We start from the raw sequence: 21,048 nt of genomic DNA on the forward strand, positions 1-21,048 counted from the left end.
CAGGAGTCTATTCATCTAGATCTTAGGAATATACCCTCAAAAATCTTTATCTGTGGATGACTCATTAATTAGTTTAGCTAAGCACCATCATTTGGAAGCAATGAGCTCCTGAAGATTGTGATTGATTATGTGAACTAAAGAGTTCACATTTACGTCCCAAATTTAGCTTTTAAAACTGTCAGAAGGTGAGCCAATTTTCTAGTTTTTCAGAATTTTTTGAAAAAGTTTATTCACTCCTAATCGTGCCTTGCATAATTATGTAGATTTCTATCATAATCCCTCTTAGATTTCACCTTCCCATTTTGAAGTATTTAAAAGTATTAAGATTTCTTTCCCATAGAAGTGCCTTCATCTCTTTAATGCTTTACAGCGTTTTTCTTTGACACTTTCACAACCTTAACATTACTTTCTCACTAAGGTTTGGTAACCAGACCATGCATAGGTCTCTGAGTTTTCAGACACAATGGCATTGGTTGAAGAGGGAATCGAATGACTCTTAGGAATAGAATTACCCTGTTTCATTTCCCATATTCTTCCTACAAGGTTTATATTTTTATTTCAGCCTTTGTGGGTAGTAAAAGTATGCCATCTCCAATCTATGGAATATCTCAGATGCTTTTTTGAGACAGAATAGTTCAAAGTCCATTACCTTCTATGGAATATAATTTTTATTAATTTCCTTAGTGTTTTAGCTAACATTGGTCTGTTTTAAAACTTCTGCCAACTCACAGGGCCCAGGGATATCTTTCAGCTTATCCAGCCTATTTTCTAGAGAAGATGCTAGATCCTTCTGTATATCTAGAGATTTCATAGTACATTCTAATGTATACGATCATACATACCCAGCATTTAAATGATTCTGTCCCAAACACATTCACTTCACTGTGCATCCTTTTATGAAATCATACAGCTGAATATATTCAATCAATTCAATCTTTTGTTCTTTATTTTTTTTCTAGTAAATTAACTGTAACCACATTTTCCTTCAACACCATGGAGTCACACTTTTAAAAATTACTTTCAATGCATTTCAAATTTTTGAGAGAAGTAATTATCACCTTAGTCTACCTGGTTATTTATGTGAATTATTATATGTATTCTGTAGGTCAGCAAACATCTCGGTTAACTAAATCCAATGATTCCCTTCCCCTCTGCCTCCGCCCACACTGCACTGCCCTAGAAATTCATTACCTCCCATGGACTACAGAAAGCCCTCTAAAAATATTCTTGGGAATTCCATATTAAAATTGCTCTTTAAAATACCTTTTTTTTTTTATTGCCCTTTTTTTATTTAAGAAGTGCTGTGGTAGACCTGTGAAATCACAGATGGGTGTACTTGGTCTGTGCAGAGTATACAGCCTAGTGGAGGAGGCAGACAGAAATAGATCATTGTAATGCCAGGTGTCCAAAATTGTTTTAAGAACAAAAATTGTCCTAATGCTTGTGATAAAGCATCTTCTATTTATTTTACAATCACAAAAGAAGTGTGAAGCCAAAAAGTCAAGAGATTAAAATTGAAATATCTTTTACAAACAAAAATTTATATTTACTTCACCATTTTTACCCATCCCTCCACCTCTTCCCTTCTGAGGGAAATAAAGTCAATAATGCTGTGATAGGTTTGTACCATCACAGATGATTCTTAGAATTAGTGGGGCGACCACACTGTAAGGTATAAAAATGTCAAATCGCTATATTGCACACCTGAAACTAATATAACCAATATAATACTATACATTAACTAATACTAATAATAAAATAAAATGATTAAATAAAAATTAGAATTTATTTTTACTGTATGGCTTGTGTAAATCATCACACTCCCTTATGGGAACCAACCGGGGACAAAGAGCCAGAGGACAATGACAAAAGGCACATGTTAATATGCTGAACTGAACAGGTCCCTTTACTGATCACCCTTCACTATTTTCTAACTTCCCCTTGGAGTGTGTCCCTCAGACAAATAGCCTGGGCTGAGCTCCAGTTTTATTGGGAAAGTCTGGCCTCCTTTGTGGTAACATAATGTGCCTAAAGTTCACATGCCACCTTGACTTTCTTATGTTAGTCATAGAATCTAAATCAAAGAACATTAGAGCCAGAAAATAGCGACCTCTCCTAGTTTATCATTTTATAGAAATGGAAACTGAGTTTTCATTAAGCTACTTGCTCCAGGTCACACAATTTGTAGGATTAGAACTTAATTCAGGATAAGAAAAAGATATTCTTGATATTCATTAAGGATAACTTTGAGGTAAATATTGGCAATATAACATGGCAGGAAATATTAATAGGGTAATGCATGGGAAATAATTTTACTCATGAAATATTTTTTTTCTTACCCAGCTTGTTATATGAAGGCAATACCCCAATATTTTTTTCTGTCTGTATCAACAGAAGGTAGAGCGTAAAAACTAGTGATTAAAAAAAAAAATAAAGATGGATAATAGAATCTGTGACCATTTTTCATCAAGGCAGATCTCAGTACGTTAATGCAATATAACACGATCCCCAGCTCAATTAATCCTGAGTCCTGTCACGCTTCAGTCACTCACTACTCTTGATTCAGTCGTGGATAGTGTACCTTGTTGATCTTTATGTGCCAGCAAAAAACACCAGGCACATGTTGGGGTTTTTCCTCTCATCTTTCCAGCTCCTCTTTCCTCTGCCTTTTAGGGTGAAAAATCAGCTGCACTTAAATTGACTGCTGACGTCTGTTGGTCTAGAAATGACCTCCAGAAAAACCACAATAGTGACCTGCTCCTATATAAATAAGAGGACTGCGATTTTGTGCAGAAGCCAGTTCTAAACTTAGATCCTTACAAGATGAAAACATGAGCCAGCTACCAGCTGACCCTAATGCACAGACTCTATTCCTGAAGATGGAGGAGAAAGGATAACTAGTCACCGATCACTACGGAGTTTTTGGGCTTCAAAGTTCTGTCTTGTAGCTATTAACAACGGGCAGTTTTACACTGGATTGCTTTGTAAATAATCCATATTTTAAAGATAGAGCTCTAGTTTCTATTCTGTTTACGACTAGGAAAAGCCATTTTATACGTTTTTACTTTCTTGATCGCGCAAATGGTTAAATACTTCCGGCTGCTGCTGAGTCTCCACTTTAAAAATAGAAAATGCTACTGCATTTCTGGCCCATCCCCCAAAGCACACCTACCAACCCGCTCCAAGCGTTTCTGAATAGACTTCAATGCCGAGGCCATTCTCCAGTTAGCTCACAGGAATCTTTGTGAAAGTCCGAAGGGAAGGGAAAAAAATAGCATCCAGTCACTGATATTTCTTGTGGCTAGAGCACTGCTCTTATAATACCTGGTTGTCGCAGACAGACACGTCAAGCACACTACTATGCCCGCAGATATTGCTGTTGAAAGGAACTGCATTAAGCAGACCCTTTCGAAAAGGAGGCTAGCGAGAATAGAAGAATGTTCTTCTAAACGAAAAGCTAGCTGGGGTATTCTTACCAGTCAAGGTTAGTAGAGCACCCATTGCAAATCTGTTGGCTCCTGAAATAAATTCTTGACCTGTGTTTGCAAATACTAACTTTAAACTGGGGGTGCTTTCCAGAAAGCAGATTCTGAAATGTAAATATATGGCATGGCCAAGGGTGGCACCATATTTTCCCTTTTTAACTATGGAAAATGCATCGGCAGACTGAGTTTTGTGACTCTTAATCCCTGGGCTGCTCACCTTTCTGTTTCGGCAGGTGTTTCTAAGTTGGCATGGAGACAAGGAAAGATGCTATTAAGCAGGAAAAGACTGTTTCCAAGCAATTAAATATGGAAATTTTGAATCATTTAAATCGGGCCAAAAAATAAGAGTGTGATATAGACAAGAAAGTGAATAACTTTCTTAAAATGCCTCGAGACACAGTTATTAATTTTTATAATAGAAAATATGAAAGGTGTAAATGAGAATGGGTACCGTACCAAAGAGGGAGCTATATGAGGAAATTATTTTTAAAAGAATAATCTAAGTATTAATTTTAATAGAACATTGATATGATTAATGATAGACTTAGAGATTGGAAATGAAGATTCAGAAATAAAAATGACCCTCCACTTCCCCCAAAACTATAAGAGTTTTATTTGCTATGTAATGGTTGGAGTTTGAAGAATATTATTTATGAATTATTCTAAAAATTTAAAATATACAAAGCATATTTCAAATGGATAAAATACTATAATTTATTTAAAAGATTGAGAAAGCAACCTGATTCTTTCCTCTCACACCAAATTACATTTTCTTTTAATTACTTTTTAGCGATGCAATTATCAATAAAGATTAAGAACAAATTAGTATGAATAAAAAGTAGTTAACTATCAAGAAGACAGTTTAACAATTCACCAAGTGTTTATTGAGCACTTACTATGTGCCAGGCACTGTACTAGATGCTGGGAAGCAGTAATAAGTAGTCTCATGGTCCTTAAAGCCCAGGAGGCATGCAGACAATCAGTTAGTGTAGAACAAAGATCTTTCCGTCCTTTATTAAATGAAGAGTAAATTATCTAACTATGCACTTGACCACAGTATGAGCAACATAACAGAGTTGGATAAGGTGATAAAAAATTTTCAAAAATAAGCAAATTAATTCACCTAGATGAGTTTCATACATCTTCAATGAAGATAGACTCCAGAGGAAGTTGAAAATAAGCTATTATATTTAAAAAATCTAATATTGTGTAAATATAATTGCATACAATCTATTTTGACATAATTTAAATGTATTGAAAGCAAAATAAAAATGTCCCATGCTTCGATAAAAAAAGAAAAATTCTTAGCAAACTTTCATTAGATTTAGCTTCAAATTTTTCCAGCACTGTTAATGAGACTGTAAATAGGCCCAATATTGCTAAAGGTAATTTGATGATGTATATTGAAGCTTTAAGAATTTATGCTAAACAGATAATTGGACACATGTACACAGGTAAGAAATAATGTTGATTCCCTAAAACTGAAAGCTGCCTAAATATTATTTAATAAGAAATGAACTAAATTGATAATGGTAAACCTATGCAATGAAATACATATTTTAAAGTAGTCATTTAAAATGTTTTAAAATTGTATTTTGTGACATGAAACATTGACTGTTTGATATCCATCAAAGTAAACAAATAAGCTAAACACAATCCAAAGAGTATGGCTGAATCTTGATTAAGATGATGGGGGAGGGACAGGGAGGACTTTTTCATATAAGGTAGTCAAGGAAGGGCTCTCTGATGAGGTGGTATTTCAGTGAAGAACAGAAGTCAGAGAGTAAGCCATGTGCATATCTCAGAAAGAAGCACTGCAGGAACAGTGAATAGAAGTATGTGTGGTATGTTTAGGAAAAGCAAGGGAGCCAACGTGCCTCAACTAGGAAGCTGGAAGGAGACAGGAGGTGGAACCTGAGATCAGGAGGAGCCTGGAGACCCCTGCAGGTCATGACAAAAACCTTAGAGTTTTCTCTAAGTGCGAAGAGAAGCTCTCTGATTCTTTTGACTTTAAAAGGATCATTCTGGCTCCTGTGGTTGAGAGAGACTGTTGGAAAGACATGAGTGAAAACACACAGACCGGTCAGGAGGCCTTTGTAATAAGTTAGGTGAGGGTAATGGTGGCTTGGGCAAGGGTAGCAGCAGTGGAGATTATAAAATGATAGTCAAAGTCTGTATTATATGTGAATGAAAGAGATGAAAGGATTTACTGGTGTTTGTGTGTGGGGTTTAAGAAATAGAGAGAAATTAGGGATTACACAAAAGGTTTGGCCTTGAAGCACCTGGATGAGTGGAGTTACCCTGTACTGATTGGAGGGATATTTAGGAGAGTCACAGCAAGAGTTCACTTTCAGACATGTGAAGATGAATTTCCTATTTATATGTGGATATTCAAGTGAGGAAGGGAAGAGCCAGCTGGAAACACAAGTCTGGAATTCAGAGGAGAGAGCTGATTCAGAGATATAAATTTGGGATAATCAACATGTGGATAATATTTATGTTGATGGAACTAAAAAGGGTATCCCCAACAGCAAGTGTAAATAGATGCAATGACCGAGCTTGGGATGATGTGGATCCATGAAAAGTAAAAGACTAATAAGAAGTATCTAGGCCAATAATGACTGCCTCCGTGCAAAGAAGCATATGAAACTGTAAATATACATGAATTTTCCTTGAAAAACATTTTGTTTAAATTCAAGATCATATTATTAGTGCCAAATTACAAAGGGAACGATAACACTGTTTAAAGCAAAGGAGAAGCAAAAAGGAATATCTGGTTTTGAGAGAAAGATGATGAGTTTGCTTTTAGAAAGGTATTGAGATGCCAGCAAAACGTCTAGGTGAATGTCCAAAACTAAATTTTAAAATGTGGTGCTAAAATTTGTTAGGTCAGGTAAGAGCTACAGGTTGGAGAGTTACCCATATGGATGTGATAATTTCTTCTAAAATTTGACCATTCCCTATCTTTTTGTATTTCTTATAGATTCATAGGCAAGAGGAATGAGATGAGCTAAGGCTACATAATGATAGGTAAATTAAGTTAGCCAATCTTCCATTTAGAAGATGTATTCAAAAGCTCATGGGTACATATATGGATATAATTGTTTAAAATGGAATGTGGGTCATATTGTCATATTTCAAATGTGTTTGGTACTGTGCTACGTAGTTTACATTCACGATGTTGTAGATAGAATTATCCTTCTCTTTACAGTTGAGAAAACAGGTTCAAGAGGTTAAATGACTTCCAAAGGACACATAAGTCATATCTGTGACGGAATCATAACTCTGGTCTATCTGATGATGGCCAGCATGCTCTTTCTGCAGCACCAAAGACCAGTAATGGGTTATTGGAGTGACTGAGCCATTTCACGAAAGAGCAGCACAATTGTCTGAAAGAGTTGATAAGAATGGAAAGACTAGGACAATCTCAGTCTTTAAAGAGACTGGTTTGGGCAACACATTACTTCCCCTCTCTATCAACCACGTCTTCCAGGATTTATAAGGCTTTATTAATCTGGTAAACAGAAGAGTAAACAATAATGGTCAGTAAATGCCTGGTGATTTTTAATTATTTTGTAAACTTGTGAATACGGATGAGACAGATATTGTTGAGTTTGAAGCTTATCCACATTTTGGTATCTTCTTTAAGAAAAATAACATGAAATTACATACAGTGTCTTAGAAAGTATTCTTAGGGGTTCTGAACTGAAGTTTTATTGGCTTTATAATAAATCTACCTCCATTATAAAGGAGACTGTTGACTTAATATTTTATAAAGAAAGGAGCTGTAAAATGTATTAACATTTTGTACTCAGATTCATATATGAAGATGTCATTGCTTCTCATCTCTCCTTATTATTTCCTGTTTGAATATGTCCTGCTTTTCCTATTTTGATACCTCTGAGGAAAAGTGAGTGTGCCCCAAACAGCCATCTGCATCACTGCTAAGTCAGCTCTCCAATGAGTCTGCATCCCACTTCTGTGATGGGACAAAGATGAGAGAAGACAAAGACTTCCTAAAAAAAAAAATGGTTTCATCATAGTCATGGGCAGAGATCTAATTGTAATGCTTCTATTTCATTTCAGGGCACACACTCTAAGGAGAAAAATAAAGTAAGGATTAGCAATTTCTCAAATAAAGAGAAATGATAAAAAGAAAAGGCAATTTTGCAAATAAATCAGATTTTCAGAAGCTGGTTTTCTTTTTGGTGGTGAAAGGTCATGTTACAGGAGCTTAGAGCTTTTTAAAATGGCCGAATAGAACTAGCAAATGAAATGTGATTTTATTTTTTGACGCTGATCAAAAAGAGATATGAGTCGGATTTACCTCAACAGTGGCTGGCTTGAAGTGCCTTGGGGAGACGGTGATTTAGGTATGGTACAGACCCTTACCAAACTGTACGTATCTAAGAACGTTAATGTTTTTGCTCTAGCAATGTGATGTTTACTGAACAAGGCAGGCTTTCTCTCTGTAAATTATATACCAGATGTCTGGGAACTAATGTTGTTTCTAAATATAGTCAGAGTCACCTCCAGTGTAGCTACAGAGAAACCGTAACAGTAGGCATTCGATTAGCACGGTGAAAATTACAGATATTTTGTAAAACATTTTTCACACTGAATAATTTATCCTAAGGAGCAAAATTGAATATTTAAAAAAATCTTAGATACCAAATTAAACTCTAACAAGATGTAAATTGTTGTATATGAAGTTATTTACATTCTATTTGGTCTTGAGAAAGCTTACAAATCTTTCTAATATAAAGCAAATATTGAAAGGTAAGATATTTAATATTGAACACATTTGACTAGAAATATGCAGTTGCTAAATTTCAGATTTTGAAGGAGAGAAGTAAGGAGAGGTTAAGACTTAGTTCAAAACAGCAACTGGAACATGATATAGTGTCTTTTGATTATCACATGTTACCAGATTAATTACAGAAATTCTTCTAAGGAATTACAAGGAAGCAAATGAGGTGGGGTTGCTGGGGAGTTAAGTAAGCAGAATTCAAACAAGAAAAAGATTTTTTCATTGAGTAGCACTCATATACTATAAATTACTCCTTTAATAGATTGGTGTATCTTAATTCCTTATAGTTTACTTAGGAAAGAAAAGTGTAATAGTTGTTGATTGCTGGCTTACATACCTTTATAAATCATGCAATTGCTTTATATAGTTTATTTAATTAAGCAGATAGCACTTTCAGTCAATAGATGCTGTTATTTATGGCGTGAGTTTCTCTAGTTTTGGAGAAAAAGGATTACTACCTAAAATTCATACTAAAATCTCCCCTATTTATCAGTTTATATTTAGCAGAGAATGTTAGGTATAATTTATTGTCCATTTATATAGCAGGTACTAGATCTTCATTCCTAATCCTCCCTCAATCCTGTCCGATAGGTAGTGCTTTTCCCATTTGATGAGGAAACTGGCTCTCACATTTAGATGACTGCATGAAGGCCACTGTCCAGGCCTGCCTGGCCTCCCAGTCTTTTTCCTCTGGGAGCTTCTAGGCTCTAGACTCCAGCTGGTCTCTCACTTCCATCTGGTCTCCTATTCCCCCCACCTCTACCCCATCCTCCTCCTGCTCTTGCCAGCCCCCCTACTTAAAAGAACAATGACAGCTATCAGGGGTCCTATGCAGTGAGTATTGCTGAGCTCAGCCCAGGAAATAACTAATCGTGCATTCTTCTTCATCTTTGTCTCTGCCTGATGGGCCAAGGGATCTCTCATCCAACATGGTATATTTTCAGTGATTTTGTTACTGACCACCCACCTACACTTTCCAGCAGATTACCATGACATTCGACTCTTTTTTCATGCCTATGGAGGTCATATTAATAGAAATAATAGTAAGTGCACATATGTAAAATCTGACTTCAGTTTTTCTATCTCCACCATGATGGACTTAAATCTTATTTATAAAAAAAAAAAGACAGTTGGGACAGAAAGCTATGTGACAGACAGTCTGGGGACAACACTGAGGATTGGGATGTAGGTGGTAACTTCTAATACCTCATTTCTTTATTTTGCTCCTTGTGTAGCCTGTTTTCTAAATGACCCTTTTTTTTTTTTATTCTTTCTTTTGTGGACACCAGCAAGCAATGCTGAAGTGGTTCAGAAGGCTAATACAATCATTTTGATGGACAAACACATTAGTAGGAAAATCAGCAACATAAAGTTCCCCATAGCTGCAAATATTTTTAGCTTTGCTGTCTTTTTAAAAGTCTTCATAATATGATAGAAAGAAATGAATCCAGAATAAATCCCAAAGGCCATTTCTTAGGCTTTTCCCAATTCCAACATCTGTTTAATTGGCATGTTAACTAGTGATGATGGAAGAACTGGCAGTACTATCGAATGAGCATCATATAATTCAGCACAGCTTTTGGAGATAAGTTAAGGATAATGAACTTCTATTAAGCTATTATACAGGAAGGAAAGGAGCACATGATCATTATAAATATTACAAATTATTATTTAAATTCAAACATTTAAGTGTCGACTACTTAAAACCTTGTTAATTTACTGCTCCTTTGCTGATTAAACTAACATAATGGTTTCACATATGCAATCTGTTTGGAAAGTGAATATTATAATTTTCTTATTTAAATATTCACAATGAAAATTGATATATGTTCTGAAGTCCTCCAGAAGTTTACTCTGCAGTTAAGTTGTTTACTTTAGTGATAAAACAAATGGATGTGTATGATTTGTAAAGCAACAAATTTCATCTTAGAGGCTGGAACTCAAAACATAGTTGTTCCCAAAATAATAATATTTATGATGGTGACTTTTGCATTTTATGTAGGGAAAACATAATGTTCTAATTTCTTATAAATTATTATTTGCCACCAAATTTTGTCCTATCAATGACTATTTACTGGTATATAATAGTTCAAATCTGCTTTTAATATATAAAAGGAGTGTCGCATACTGGAAAAAATAATACACAAAAGCTAATAATAATAACTCTTCTTTCAGTTGAAAACTCAAAGAATTGGGCATCTGGAATATAAATTTTTTGGATGAGCAAGAAATAGTGCTAGATAGAAAGGCAAAATGAAGACAGTACAGTGTTGTAACCATGAGTATCAGCTCTAGAGTTAAACTATGTGACTCTTTAAATGATTTCATTTCTTCTAGCTCTCATTTCTTTAACTGCAAAATAGAAATAATAATTATATATACATTAAAGAGTTGTGAGAACTAAATGAGATTCTGTACACAGTGTTTAGACTAGTATTATGCACACAGTAAATGCTATTTAACGTTAGTTATTATTACTATTACTCGTAAATCAGTACCAGTAAGTAAAAGACTCTTTCCCCTTTCCTTTAAGAATTGTATTTTCAATAAAACCTCATAATATCATTGTTTATAAAGAGATTGATGATTGGCGGTTGACTTCTGCCCTCTATACCAGGTTCATTTGGTCATTTCATTAACCTTGTGATATGTGCCCACATTTTATTCAGTGGAATTGTTTGGACCTCACTTATGTTATGGCAAAGTTCTACTGTAAGACCATAATTTAGAAGCATAGGTGTATGTGTAGATTTTTTTTGAAGATGTGAAATGTAGGAATAAGTAGGTGGTTTCTAAAGTACGACACTCTACTATGCTTCCAATAATTTTTCTATTTAAACAGGCTTGAGACATGCTTTTCATAAAATTTATATTTCTGACTAACCACTAAGTGATTTTATTTAAATTGCACTAGAACTAATTATGTTTTTTAAAAATTATTTTTATTTTTTGGACCCTATGGGTCTAAAAATGGGGGAAGAAGTGGTAGATGAGGAGAAAGATATTAGCAAACATGATTCCATTCCACTGTGAAGTTTTCCTGTCTAGTCAGCATTGCATTAACTTATCAGTCAGTGATACCCTTTAAATGAATGTTTTCTGATTTACATAGCCTGCATCACTTTGAAACATTCAACATGATCTCTCATGTCCATTACATAGAACCAACAATGCTGGCCCTGTTCGAATTACAAGAAAAGTACTGTGTACCAACCCAGTATCTTATAAAACCACCTGGGTGGACCACAAAGTAGGGAGTGGTGGTAGGGGAGGATGTACCTCTAGGTGGCAGCTGGGTGCTGAGAGGGGCTAGGGAGAGAAGGAGGGAGGTATTTCCTCATGGGAGGGCACTGATTTTGTAATAGGAGGAGTACAAAAGTCATGTCAGAAGAGGTAGACTTAGGGGCATGACAGGTCAGTGCTTTCTCACCAGTGCACAGAATCGGAGGGCTTTAGTGCCACCTTCTGCCGACCACTGGGTGAGCCCTTAGCACTATCAGCACCGTTTCAAACATCAGTGACAGTCGGCCACACTCAGCCTGTGACACTTCCTTTCTAGAGCTCATCCTGCTGGTTCCACATTTTAGGGTTTGTGGCTCAGCTATTTGCCCTCCTTTGCAACACATTGAGGCCTCCTCACGCCACAGGGCAGGGCAGTCAGGGTGCAGAGACCGGGGAACAGCAGGTGGGTTGAGAGTGTGGAGAGGTGGATGTTTTGGCTGCCTTCCCTGTTAAAAGTGCAAAATATATATATATTTTTTCTGTGTTCTGTCTGAAAAACAAAAAGCAGAGGTGGGTGTTTGCTTGTTTGTTTGCTTGTTTATTTTGGTGCCAGATCTAGTGACCTTAATGCTCCTCTTCTTTGGAGGATCATTCCAAAGGTGCTGTAAGTCTGGGGTAGGTCAATTACAGAATGTGGACTATAGTCCCTGGATTTGGGAACTGCCAATCCGAATCCTTTAGAAAAGAATCAAATTTCCGGTGCATGGTTTAAGTGTCTTGGTCTCATTGTGAACAATGAATCTGAATCATTTATATCCCACAGGAATTGATTCTGTCTAATAGAGTTTACTCAGATTCATAGAGATGTTTGTTTTCTTTCTTTTCTGGCAGGTTCCTGGGCAGACCGTTCACCACTACACGAAGCGGCAAGTCAAGGTCGCCTCCTTGCTCTGAGAACATTATTATCACAGGTAAAATATTACCAATGCTTAACATAGGCCCTGTCTCCTGAGCGTAGAACATTAATCAGCAGAAGTAATCAACTCAAAAGTAATAAAACTGCTTCATAAATTTTATTAGTCTTTTTATTTTAACTCACAAGGCCGTCAAGTCTGTAGTTTCTCATTTATCTTTGAAACTTCTTTATAAATATTTTGGTATAATCTTGTGTCTTAGTATTTCAAATTTCTCATACAGTATATTTGTTCACTGATGATAGGTATATTTGAGTCAGAAGTAATTGCATTTATGTATTATTTATTAAGCATTTTAAATATGTTTAACTCTGTTCAATGTATACAACTTATTGCAGACTTGGCTCAGCCATAAAATACTCAAAAAAGGGTAATCAGACCAGATGCCTAGACAACCTTTTTAATATTATGGTAATCTGTAATACGTTATGGGGAATTGCCTAGGAAAGCTATCATTTCTATACCTGCCTGCTCATCAGACTCACCAGAGGAAAATGAAAAACACAGATTCTTTATTGAAATAAAAAGTGCTCTGGCTTGGCCTGTGGATTTTAAAATTTTTCCAATGTGATTCAAATGTACACTCAGATCAGTAGGTCATTTCCTTAGTGTTTCCCAGTATCAAAGAGAAAAGAGTTTTCTCTGATGGCCTTGAGGGAAGGAAGGGTATTGCTGCCCAGTGTAAACAGCTCTGCCCTGGGGCTCAGGATGCAGATTCCTGCCTGGCACTGGAGGTGAGTCACAACCTATCTGAACCTCTGTTTTCTTGTCTGTGAAATGAAGCTTTAGGAGGAGATGCTCCCTTAGCTCAGTTCACTTTCATGATAACCATGTGACTATTTTGTTTCCTCATCACTTAGTAAAAACAAACAAACAAACAAACAAACAAAAAAACCCGCCAAAAGGTGAGTAATATCTAAAGGGTAGCCCCCTGAAAGAGTCATACAGTTCTTTGAGAGGTGAGCAAACTTAGGATATTTCACAGCATGTGTCACAGATCCACTGACAGGCCGGCCAGGAGGAGTCAGAGGCTGCCCCAAAGCCTGGTGAAATGAAACTTGACCTTCCAGATGCTTCTGTCATCTGGTCACTCTAGTGTGTGGCAGTTAGGAATTAGTTCTCTAAGTCTGACTGCTAGCTAGCCAATTCAGAATCTTTGAAAGGATAATTTAAGGGATTTTAAAAATTGCCACTTGCTAGTGACAAAGATTTAGGGTGATCATTTTCTTGTTTTCATTTTAAGATTCCTCATGTCTTTGGACTTCTTCCTATTAGTGTTTAGTACGATTGTCAATAGACAATGAATTACCAAAAATAGAAAGAAGGCACAGAATCCCATGTTCTAATAATATTTAATTATTTTAATCTGACATCGTTAGTTTAATTGGAATAAAATTACTTAAAGTGTTTACTTAGTCATGACTGAATAATAAAACATTTTTCTATATGCTGGGCACTGTAATAATAATTGCTTTCCATGCATTATCTCATTTATTCTTCATGATAATGTTAAAATTTAGAGGTTAATGTAGTCATCCAAATGAAAACAATTACTGCATTATGGAGCAAGACTTCCAATCCAAGTCTGACTCCATAGTCAGAGTTCTTAACCACTAGCACAGAACCTAGTCAGACCTATTTAGTGACAAAAATTCACAAAGCAGCTTACTACAATTTAGGATATTTTCCCTCCACTATGGGCTGACATGTAATATATAGCCCCAATCAAAACAAGTGATGTAGCCTATAAACAATCCTTAGTTCTCTAAAACAAATAAAAAAAAAAAATAGCAACCAAAACAATTCATAAGGACAAAAAATTTTAGGAAAGCAACATTTAAATAATATGTTCAGAATCTATTGAACAAAATACTTAAGGCAATTTTGTGTTTAGATGGGATGATGTTCCAATAATAGGGCTCAGGAGTCCTGACAACTGATTGACCCTGTGGCGTTCTAACTGGCCTTTTCTGAGTTGCCCGAGATCCCTTCATCTTTTATATCACTCTCTAATGACAGTTGTGGAGATGATTTTATATAATTTTTTAGTCATCTTTAAAATGATTCTTGTCATATTTAGGGTTATAATGTAAATGCAGTCACCATAGACCATGTCACCCCATTGCACGAAGCCTGCCTTGGAGATCACGTGGCGTGTGCCAGAACTCTCCTGGAAGCTGGAGCTAATGTAAGTACCTGTTAAAAATGTTAACATTTCTCATCTACTGACTAAGTGAATCAAGCAAAGTTCTCGTTTTGCTTTTCTTCCCTTCTTAGTATTTTTCAAAGATAGCAGAATAAAAATAAAGTTCTCAAATTGCCCCAGCCTTCTCATTGTACTCTAAGAAGGGTTTCCAATCACTGCAAAAATGGGTAGCATGCTGCATAATACGGAATATTCTTTAAGCTCTTTCTCGCTTTCATGATTCTAAATAGCAGTAGATGGATATCTTTATGCCTATAACGTTTGTACATCTTTTAGATGCTTTTCTTTAGATGAGTTCTCAGAAATAGAATTCCAATTTAAACCGACACCAGTAAAATGGCTTCGTCACAATTTTCATCACCATTACATTAGTTGACTTTTTTCCTAACCGAAAAGTACCTAACTATTGAATTAGTTTTTGCGTGTTTGATTCTTAAGTATACAGTTTTTAAAATTTTTATTTGCATGCCCGCTCCTGTGAATTATCTACCACATCCTATTTCTATTTATCTCGAATTTTAAATTTTTCCTCATTGATATGTCTGAGCTAAATATACTTTGTCATATTTATTGCTCACATTTTCCCAAGTATTTCTGTGAGCAGACTACATAACTTTTAAAAATGCCTAATAGTTAATCACGTATGATTCTCTGAATCTCATTCTTAGATTTTGGTTCGGTTTAGGTAAATGCAATCACAATAGATGGTGTGACTCCATTATTCAATGCCTGCTCACAAGGCAGTGCAAGCTGCACAGAACTGCTTTTGGAATATGGTGCCAAACCCCAACTGGAGTCATGTCTTCCTTCTCCCACACATGAGGCCGCCAGCAAAGGTAACAGTTATGGGATTAAGTGACAGCGGGAAAATGTTCCTTCAGCAACAAGCAGTGCTCCATTTATTTTTCAATGAACAAATTGAATAAAGGGAGAAGCATGGTGTAAGGTGCATGTGTCGTGGGGATGGGCGGTAAGGAAAAGTAAATTCATGTCTACTTTGTGTTGGCAGGTCACCACGAATGTCTGGAAATACTGATATCCTGGGGCATAGATATTGACCAAGATGTTCCTCATTTAGGAACTCCTCTGTATGTAGCTTGCATGTCACAGCAATTCCATTGTATCCGGAAGCTTCTTCATTCTGGTAATTTTCTTTAAAACATCTTCCATTCTGTCTGTACACACAAGCAATTATTCAGCTCTGTATTTATTTCTTTACATATGCTTCTTCAAAAATAATATCTCATGGCTAAAAATGTTCTTATTCTCAGCATTCTCACATGCAAGCGAGAATAAATAAGAAGCTTATTCTTGCTAACTCCACTTCACCTCAAAGTTTCAAACCCTCTACTTACAAAGATCATAAAATTAAGATCTTTAAGGTTGAATGTAATGTTGCCATTCTGAGTAGAAAACCATCAGAAGAAATTTTAGGGATAGTCACTCCTTAGATAACCTTATTCTCTACCAACCATAAGAATTCATGCACTTACCGGGACTGTAACCTCTAACCCACCTACCTGAAAAGACATAACGTTCTTTACCACCTACTTTAAACAAACCAGTTCCTGAAGGTTCAGCTTTAGTGGTTTCTCCCACTATCAGGCTGAGAGCTCTTTTAGGTAATGGATTATCTCTTTTTTCCCATCATCTCTTTCCTCTAGCACAGTGTCTCTAACGTGGTAGGTGCTTAAAAATATATGTAAAATGAGTAAATGGATGTCTATGCTTTTTATTGTTTATGACAATCAGTTGGCCTCTGATATATACTGACATATATTTTTAGTAACACTTTTATGTGTTACTCACATCATCTTAGCTAAATTATAAATTTCTGGCAAGTAGTGTCTCCATCTACTATTTAATCCCCATTACACCAATTAAACTCTTAAACATGAATTCTGCTAATAATTGTTGGCAGATTGTTATTTTCTGACTATATTCTCCCATAAATTTATATAACCAGAAGAGCTTACTCTTTACAACTTTCTCTACTATGCTAGGAATATTGTTCTTTCCTCCAAATATTTTATACTAGGTGAAAAAAAATATTGAAAAATTGCCATTAGTTATTGTGGATTTATTGTTATTTTCAGGCTCTGTTCTCCCATAAAATTGATACAACCAACAGAGTTGATGCTTTCTCTATGGAGATTTTGTTATACAATATAATTTTTCCATTAAGACATTTTATATTTCGTTAAAAATATTGAAAATTATTACACTTATTGAAATTTGAAAGTAGCAAAAGGGCCATAAAGGAACTCTTAAAATGCACTGCTTCTTATAAACATGAGTTTCACGATAGTATCAAAAAAAAGAGTTGAAAGGGATTTATGCACTTTGATTCTAAACATCTCTTAGTGGTGTAACCATTTACGTACTGGAAAATGGAATTATTATTCTTTACAATATTAAACAGCATTTATTCATTGCACATGCATTAAATGACCACCATATGCCAGGGCTTGCACTAAAATAACTGCGCAATAGGTAATTTGACACATAAGGTTTTTTTTTTAATGTGAGCAGTTTTTAAATTCACTTCGCAGAAATATAATGTGCCTTTCCATTTAATAGTCTCTATATATTTATAATTTAAATTATAAATACATATTTATAAATATGTATTTATAATTTAAATTACATGAGTGAGAAGTGACAGGAAAATCTATATACATTTTACCTAAAGAGCTCACATATCTAGAATCATGAATTTTCCAAGAAACAAAAGAGCTCTATTGCCTTAAAATAAATGAAAAGAATTAAAGCAATAGGCTCTTGAATAATACTGAGCTATTAATTGTGACGAAAATAGATATGAGTCAACCGAATTATACACTGTTTATAATACTAGTTAATATGATTACTTTTGGAACTGTTTGTAATTTTTTAAAATTTATTATGAGATCTTTTAATCATACAGAAAAATGTTAGAAAATGTAACAAATATTGGCACTCTCTATCCAAGCGTACCAAGTTTTAAGATAATACATATGTATTTGTTTATACAAAGCATATATAAAAGTATGTATGCTTATATATGTATATATAAAGAAATAACTCATCGCAGATAGAGTTGAGGGCCCCTTTGTGTCACATTTTCCTTCCCTTGGTGAGGCAAATGAATCATCTAACAGTTTTTGTTCATATTCATCATCATTTCTTATTTACACATAGGTGCTGATGTACAGAAAGGCAAGTATTGGGACACACCATTACACGCTGCTGCTCAACAGTCCAGTATGGAAGCTGTAAACTTACTGCTAGAATTTGGAGCAGATATCAATGCCAAAAATACAGAGCTTCTGCGACCTGTAGATGTAGCTGCTTCTAGCAGTTTGGTGGAAAGATTATTGCTTCAGCATGAAGGTACGAAGAATACATATGGATAGTTTAAACCACAAAAATACACTTGCCTGAAATAGATGAAATTTAAAGACCTCTTGTTGGCACGTAAAATAATAATGATATAACTTCAGAATACTCTTCGTGAAAGTAAATGTTTTTTAACTTAGTTTCTATCTATAAAGAAGATATCACGATGATCTTTTTTTTCATCTTACCTAAACTTTATATTCCTTGGGTTAATATATTTAGTTTTTAGCAATACATAATAATATGTAATTCTGTTTAACATCTGCTAATAAATATTTGGAAATATGCCCCTTTTTACAGGGACATGCACCTTCTATAACATGTTATAGAAAATAATCAGGAAATATTTCCATAGTTAAGACTTTTGTTCTGAAACAGAATTTCTTAAGCCTGGTCCAGACACAATAATAAAATTGGCTTTGGCTTCAATAGTGAACCTGATTCAAAGAAACATTTTAAATGTCCCCCTTTAGTGCATAACACTTCTTTGATTTTTATCTCCTTCAAAAGGCAAAATTTGTTTCTGAGGCTTTAAATGCAACAATAATTTCATAAGCCCGAAGACTATAATGTTTTAGAAAAACGTATATGGAAATACCTTAATTATAATAAGATCTTGTAAATAAAGGCAATATAAATGCTTACATAAATGTCCCAAATATAGTGGTCTCACTGTCCTGGTTTACCACAAAGCACTTGTAGTTTTTGATGGTTTCATATAATGTATCTTAGAACACATAAAAATCTGTTTTGACTTTAATTAACAAATATTTTCACGTTTTTTGTAGCAACCCCAAGCTCCCTTTGCCAACTCTGCAGACTCTGTATCAGAAGCTACATAGGAAGACCACGGTTACACCTTATCCCACAGCTCCAGCTGCCAACATTATTGCAGAATTTCTTACAGTACCGATAGAGCAGTAAGATAATTATAAATACTTTGAAAATCAAAAATTTCTATTTCATCTGCCTAGCGTATATTTCATATTAAAATATGCATAAGATAGAGTAAAAGTGAGTATGAGAACACCCAGGGAAGAAGTGAAATATCAATTTTAATTTTAAGTGTACTAGTGGGTACTATTGTTTTATGCATTTTTATTGTTTTTGACTATCGTGCATTTAATATATCTACATATTATTATTCCCATATACCTTTTTGTTGGTTTAGAAAAAATGAAAAAGTCTCCATTTTATATTTTCTAGTATGGTAAAAATAAATGAACTCTTAAATTATTTGCATATTATATTTTAAAAGATTTATATCCATCAAATAATTCATTAGCTTTTTAATTTTGGCAACTGTAATCAATTATCTCTGTATTTTTGATGTTATTACAAAATATGAGTATGGTTTAGAAAAGAGCAGCTATTATCATTTTCGAAATAAAATGACTTTCCTTCAGTAAATCCACTATGTTGCACATGCATTATAATGATCAACTCATAAAGAAAAGATAAATTACTCCCTTCCTGCAAAGACCTCACTAGTCATTTCACCACCTTAAATGGATCTATTGCAGAAACTGGTAAAACTGGAAGTTATCACCACTGCCCTCTCATCCTGAGGTGTATAGAACATTATACACCTACTAAAGCTATTTTAAGACCACCTTCTTCTCAAGGGTAGCCTCTTAAGGTCTCTCTTCAGTGCTTTTCAAACATATCAGTCCAGCTTTCTTCCATTTCAGAAATTGTTAATAGCTGATGATACCTGGACTGAAGAAAATGAACTTTATATCTAATTGATAAAGAGGGCCTGGTCACACCCCAGGGATCAGGGCAGTCCAAGGCTACAGGAAATGGAAGATAAAAAAAAAAATCCTTAAATTATGGGGTGCCACTTAGCAAAACTAGAAACCTTAAAAAGTTTACCCTATATATATATAAACCTTAATAGTGGTATTTCTAATTCTTCTTATACAAACCAAGGGTTCAGCTCGGACTGTATTAGCAAGGGAGTGTTGTATCAAAGAAGATCTTACAAGAGCAATGTCCTCTGCAAGGGTCAATGCTATGTTTATTCTCCCCTGCTTTAACTGTACTTGAGTGCAACATAAAATATAATAAAAAGTTGTGTGCCTCCTTTGTAATTTAAACCAGATTTGAGTCTATTAGGGACTTAGAAATAAGATATTCAAGATACTTACAATTCTGTGTAAAGTAGAAAAAAATATTTTGTTGAGTTGTGTAAAGTTATCAAATTTTGATTAACTATTTTGACCACTACTTTAATAACACAGGGGCCTATTTTCCTTTCTTAGTTTTTGACTGACTGCCAGAGACCCACAGGAAATAAACCATTACTGTATGTAACCCCAAAGTCACTAAGATTGCAAAAAAATTATTTGTTTAGATTTTCAAAAATAGAAATAAGGCTTTGCATGTTTATTAAAGTATGTTTTCTATGTGGTTAGAGACTTTTAAATGTGTCCGTTTTACTATCTCTAACAAATTTATAATGATCTCATGAATAATGTGCATTTAAAATGTTTAAATTATAGAGTAACCTCATGAAATATAATTAGGTATTAAAACCATTTTTTAGTAAAAAAGGTTTCTACTATATTTTTTCCTGGTATTCTTAGAGGGTAAGAGTAATGAAAAATATCCCTCTCCATTGGTCTGGTGCCAATAAGAGAAGTAAATATCAAATATTAACATGAAAATTGGCATTTTAAAATTTTAGAATACTGGGCCCTTGTATCTTAGCTTGAGTATGATAGTTTTATCAAAGAACTGTTCTAATTTAAATATACCATATGTTTGCTAATGTATTCAAGTGTGATTATTATCCCTGGAATAAAATACTTTTTTCTGTTCTAATTAGTATTTGATTTTACAATGGAAGGTAATGGAGAATGTGATTCATTTGCGCTAATTTTTTACCCATCAGTTTTCAAGTCACTGCATCATGGTCAATGAGAGTAGAGTAGCACACATTGATGTAGAATAATCCCTCAGTGACCTCCT

The 21,048-nt window shown here is 34.7% G+C and overlaps 1 protein-coding gene across 4 annotated transcripts in view; it reads left to right on the plus strand.

The window, feature by feature from the left end:
- The window catches only part of ASB5 (ankyrin repeat and SOCS box containing 5), a 41,843-nt gene extending 22,604 nt beyond the window's left edge, over nucleotides 1–19,239 (plus strand). Inside the window, exons 1-7 of one of the 4 annotated variants that reach the window (XM_023538045.1) lie at nucleotides 3,329–3,484; nucleotides 12,409–12,488; nucleotides 14,572–14,679; nucleotides 15,383–15,533; nucleotides 15,707–15,841; nucleotides 17,878–18,069; nucleotides 18,864–19,156. In XM_023538045.1, coding sequence (XP_023393813.1) covers nucleotides 3,361–3,484; nucleotides 12,409–12,488; nucleotides 14,572–14,679; nucleotides 15,383–15,533; nucleotides 15,707–15,841; nucleotides 17,878–18,069; nucleotides 18,864–18,991 — 918 coding nt within the window. In that variant the 5' untranslated portion in view covers nucleotides 3,329–3,360 and the 3' untranslated portion in view covers nucleotides 18,992–19,156. Of the gene's footprint in view, nucleotides 1–3,328; nucleotides 3,485–5,272; nucleotides 5,330–12,408; nucleotides 12,489–14,571; nucleotides 14,680–15,382; nucleotides 15,534–15,706; nucleotides 15,842–17,877; nucleotides 18,070–18,863 lie in introns of those variants that run through there. The other 3 variants (XM_023538054.1, XM_011371504.2, XM_011371511.2) reach the window with 3 other exon arrangements.
- The last annotated feature ends 1,809 nt before the right edge of the window (nucleotides 19,240–21,048 follow it).

This window comes from Pteropus vampyrus, unplaced genomic scaffold (assembly GCF_000151845.1).
Source record: "Pteropus vampyrus isolate Shadow unplaced genomic scaffold, Pvam_2.0 Scaffold8, whole genome shotgun sequence".
Classification (NCBI taxonomy): domain Eukaryota; kingdom Metazoa; phylum Chordata; class Mammalia; order Chiroptera; family Pteropodidae; genus Pteropus; species Pteropus vampyrus.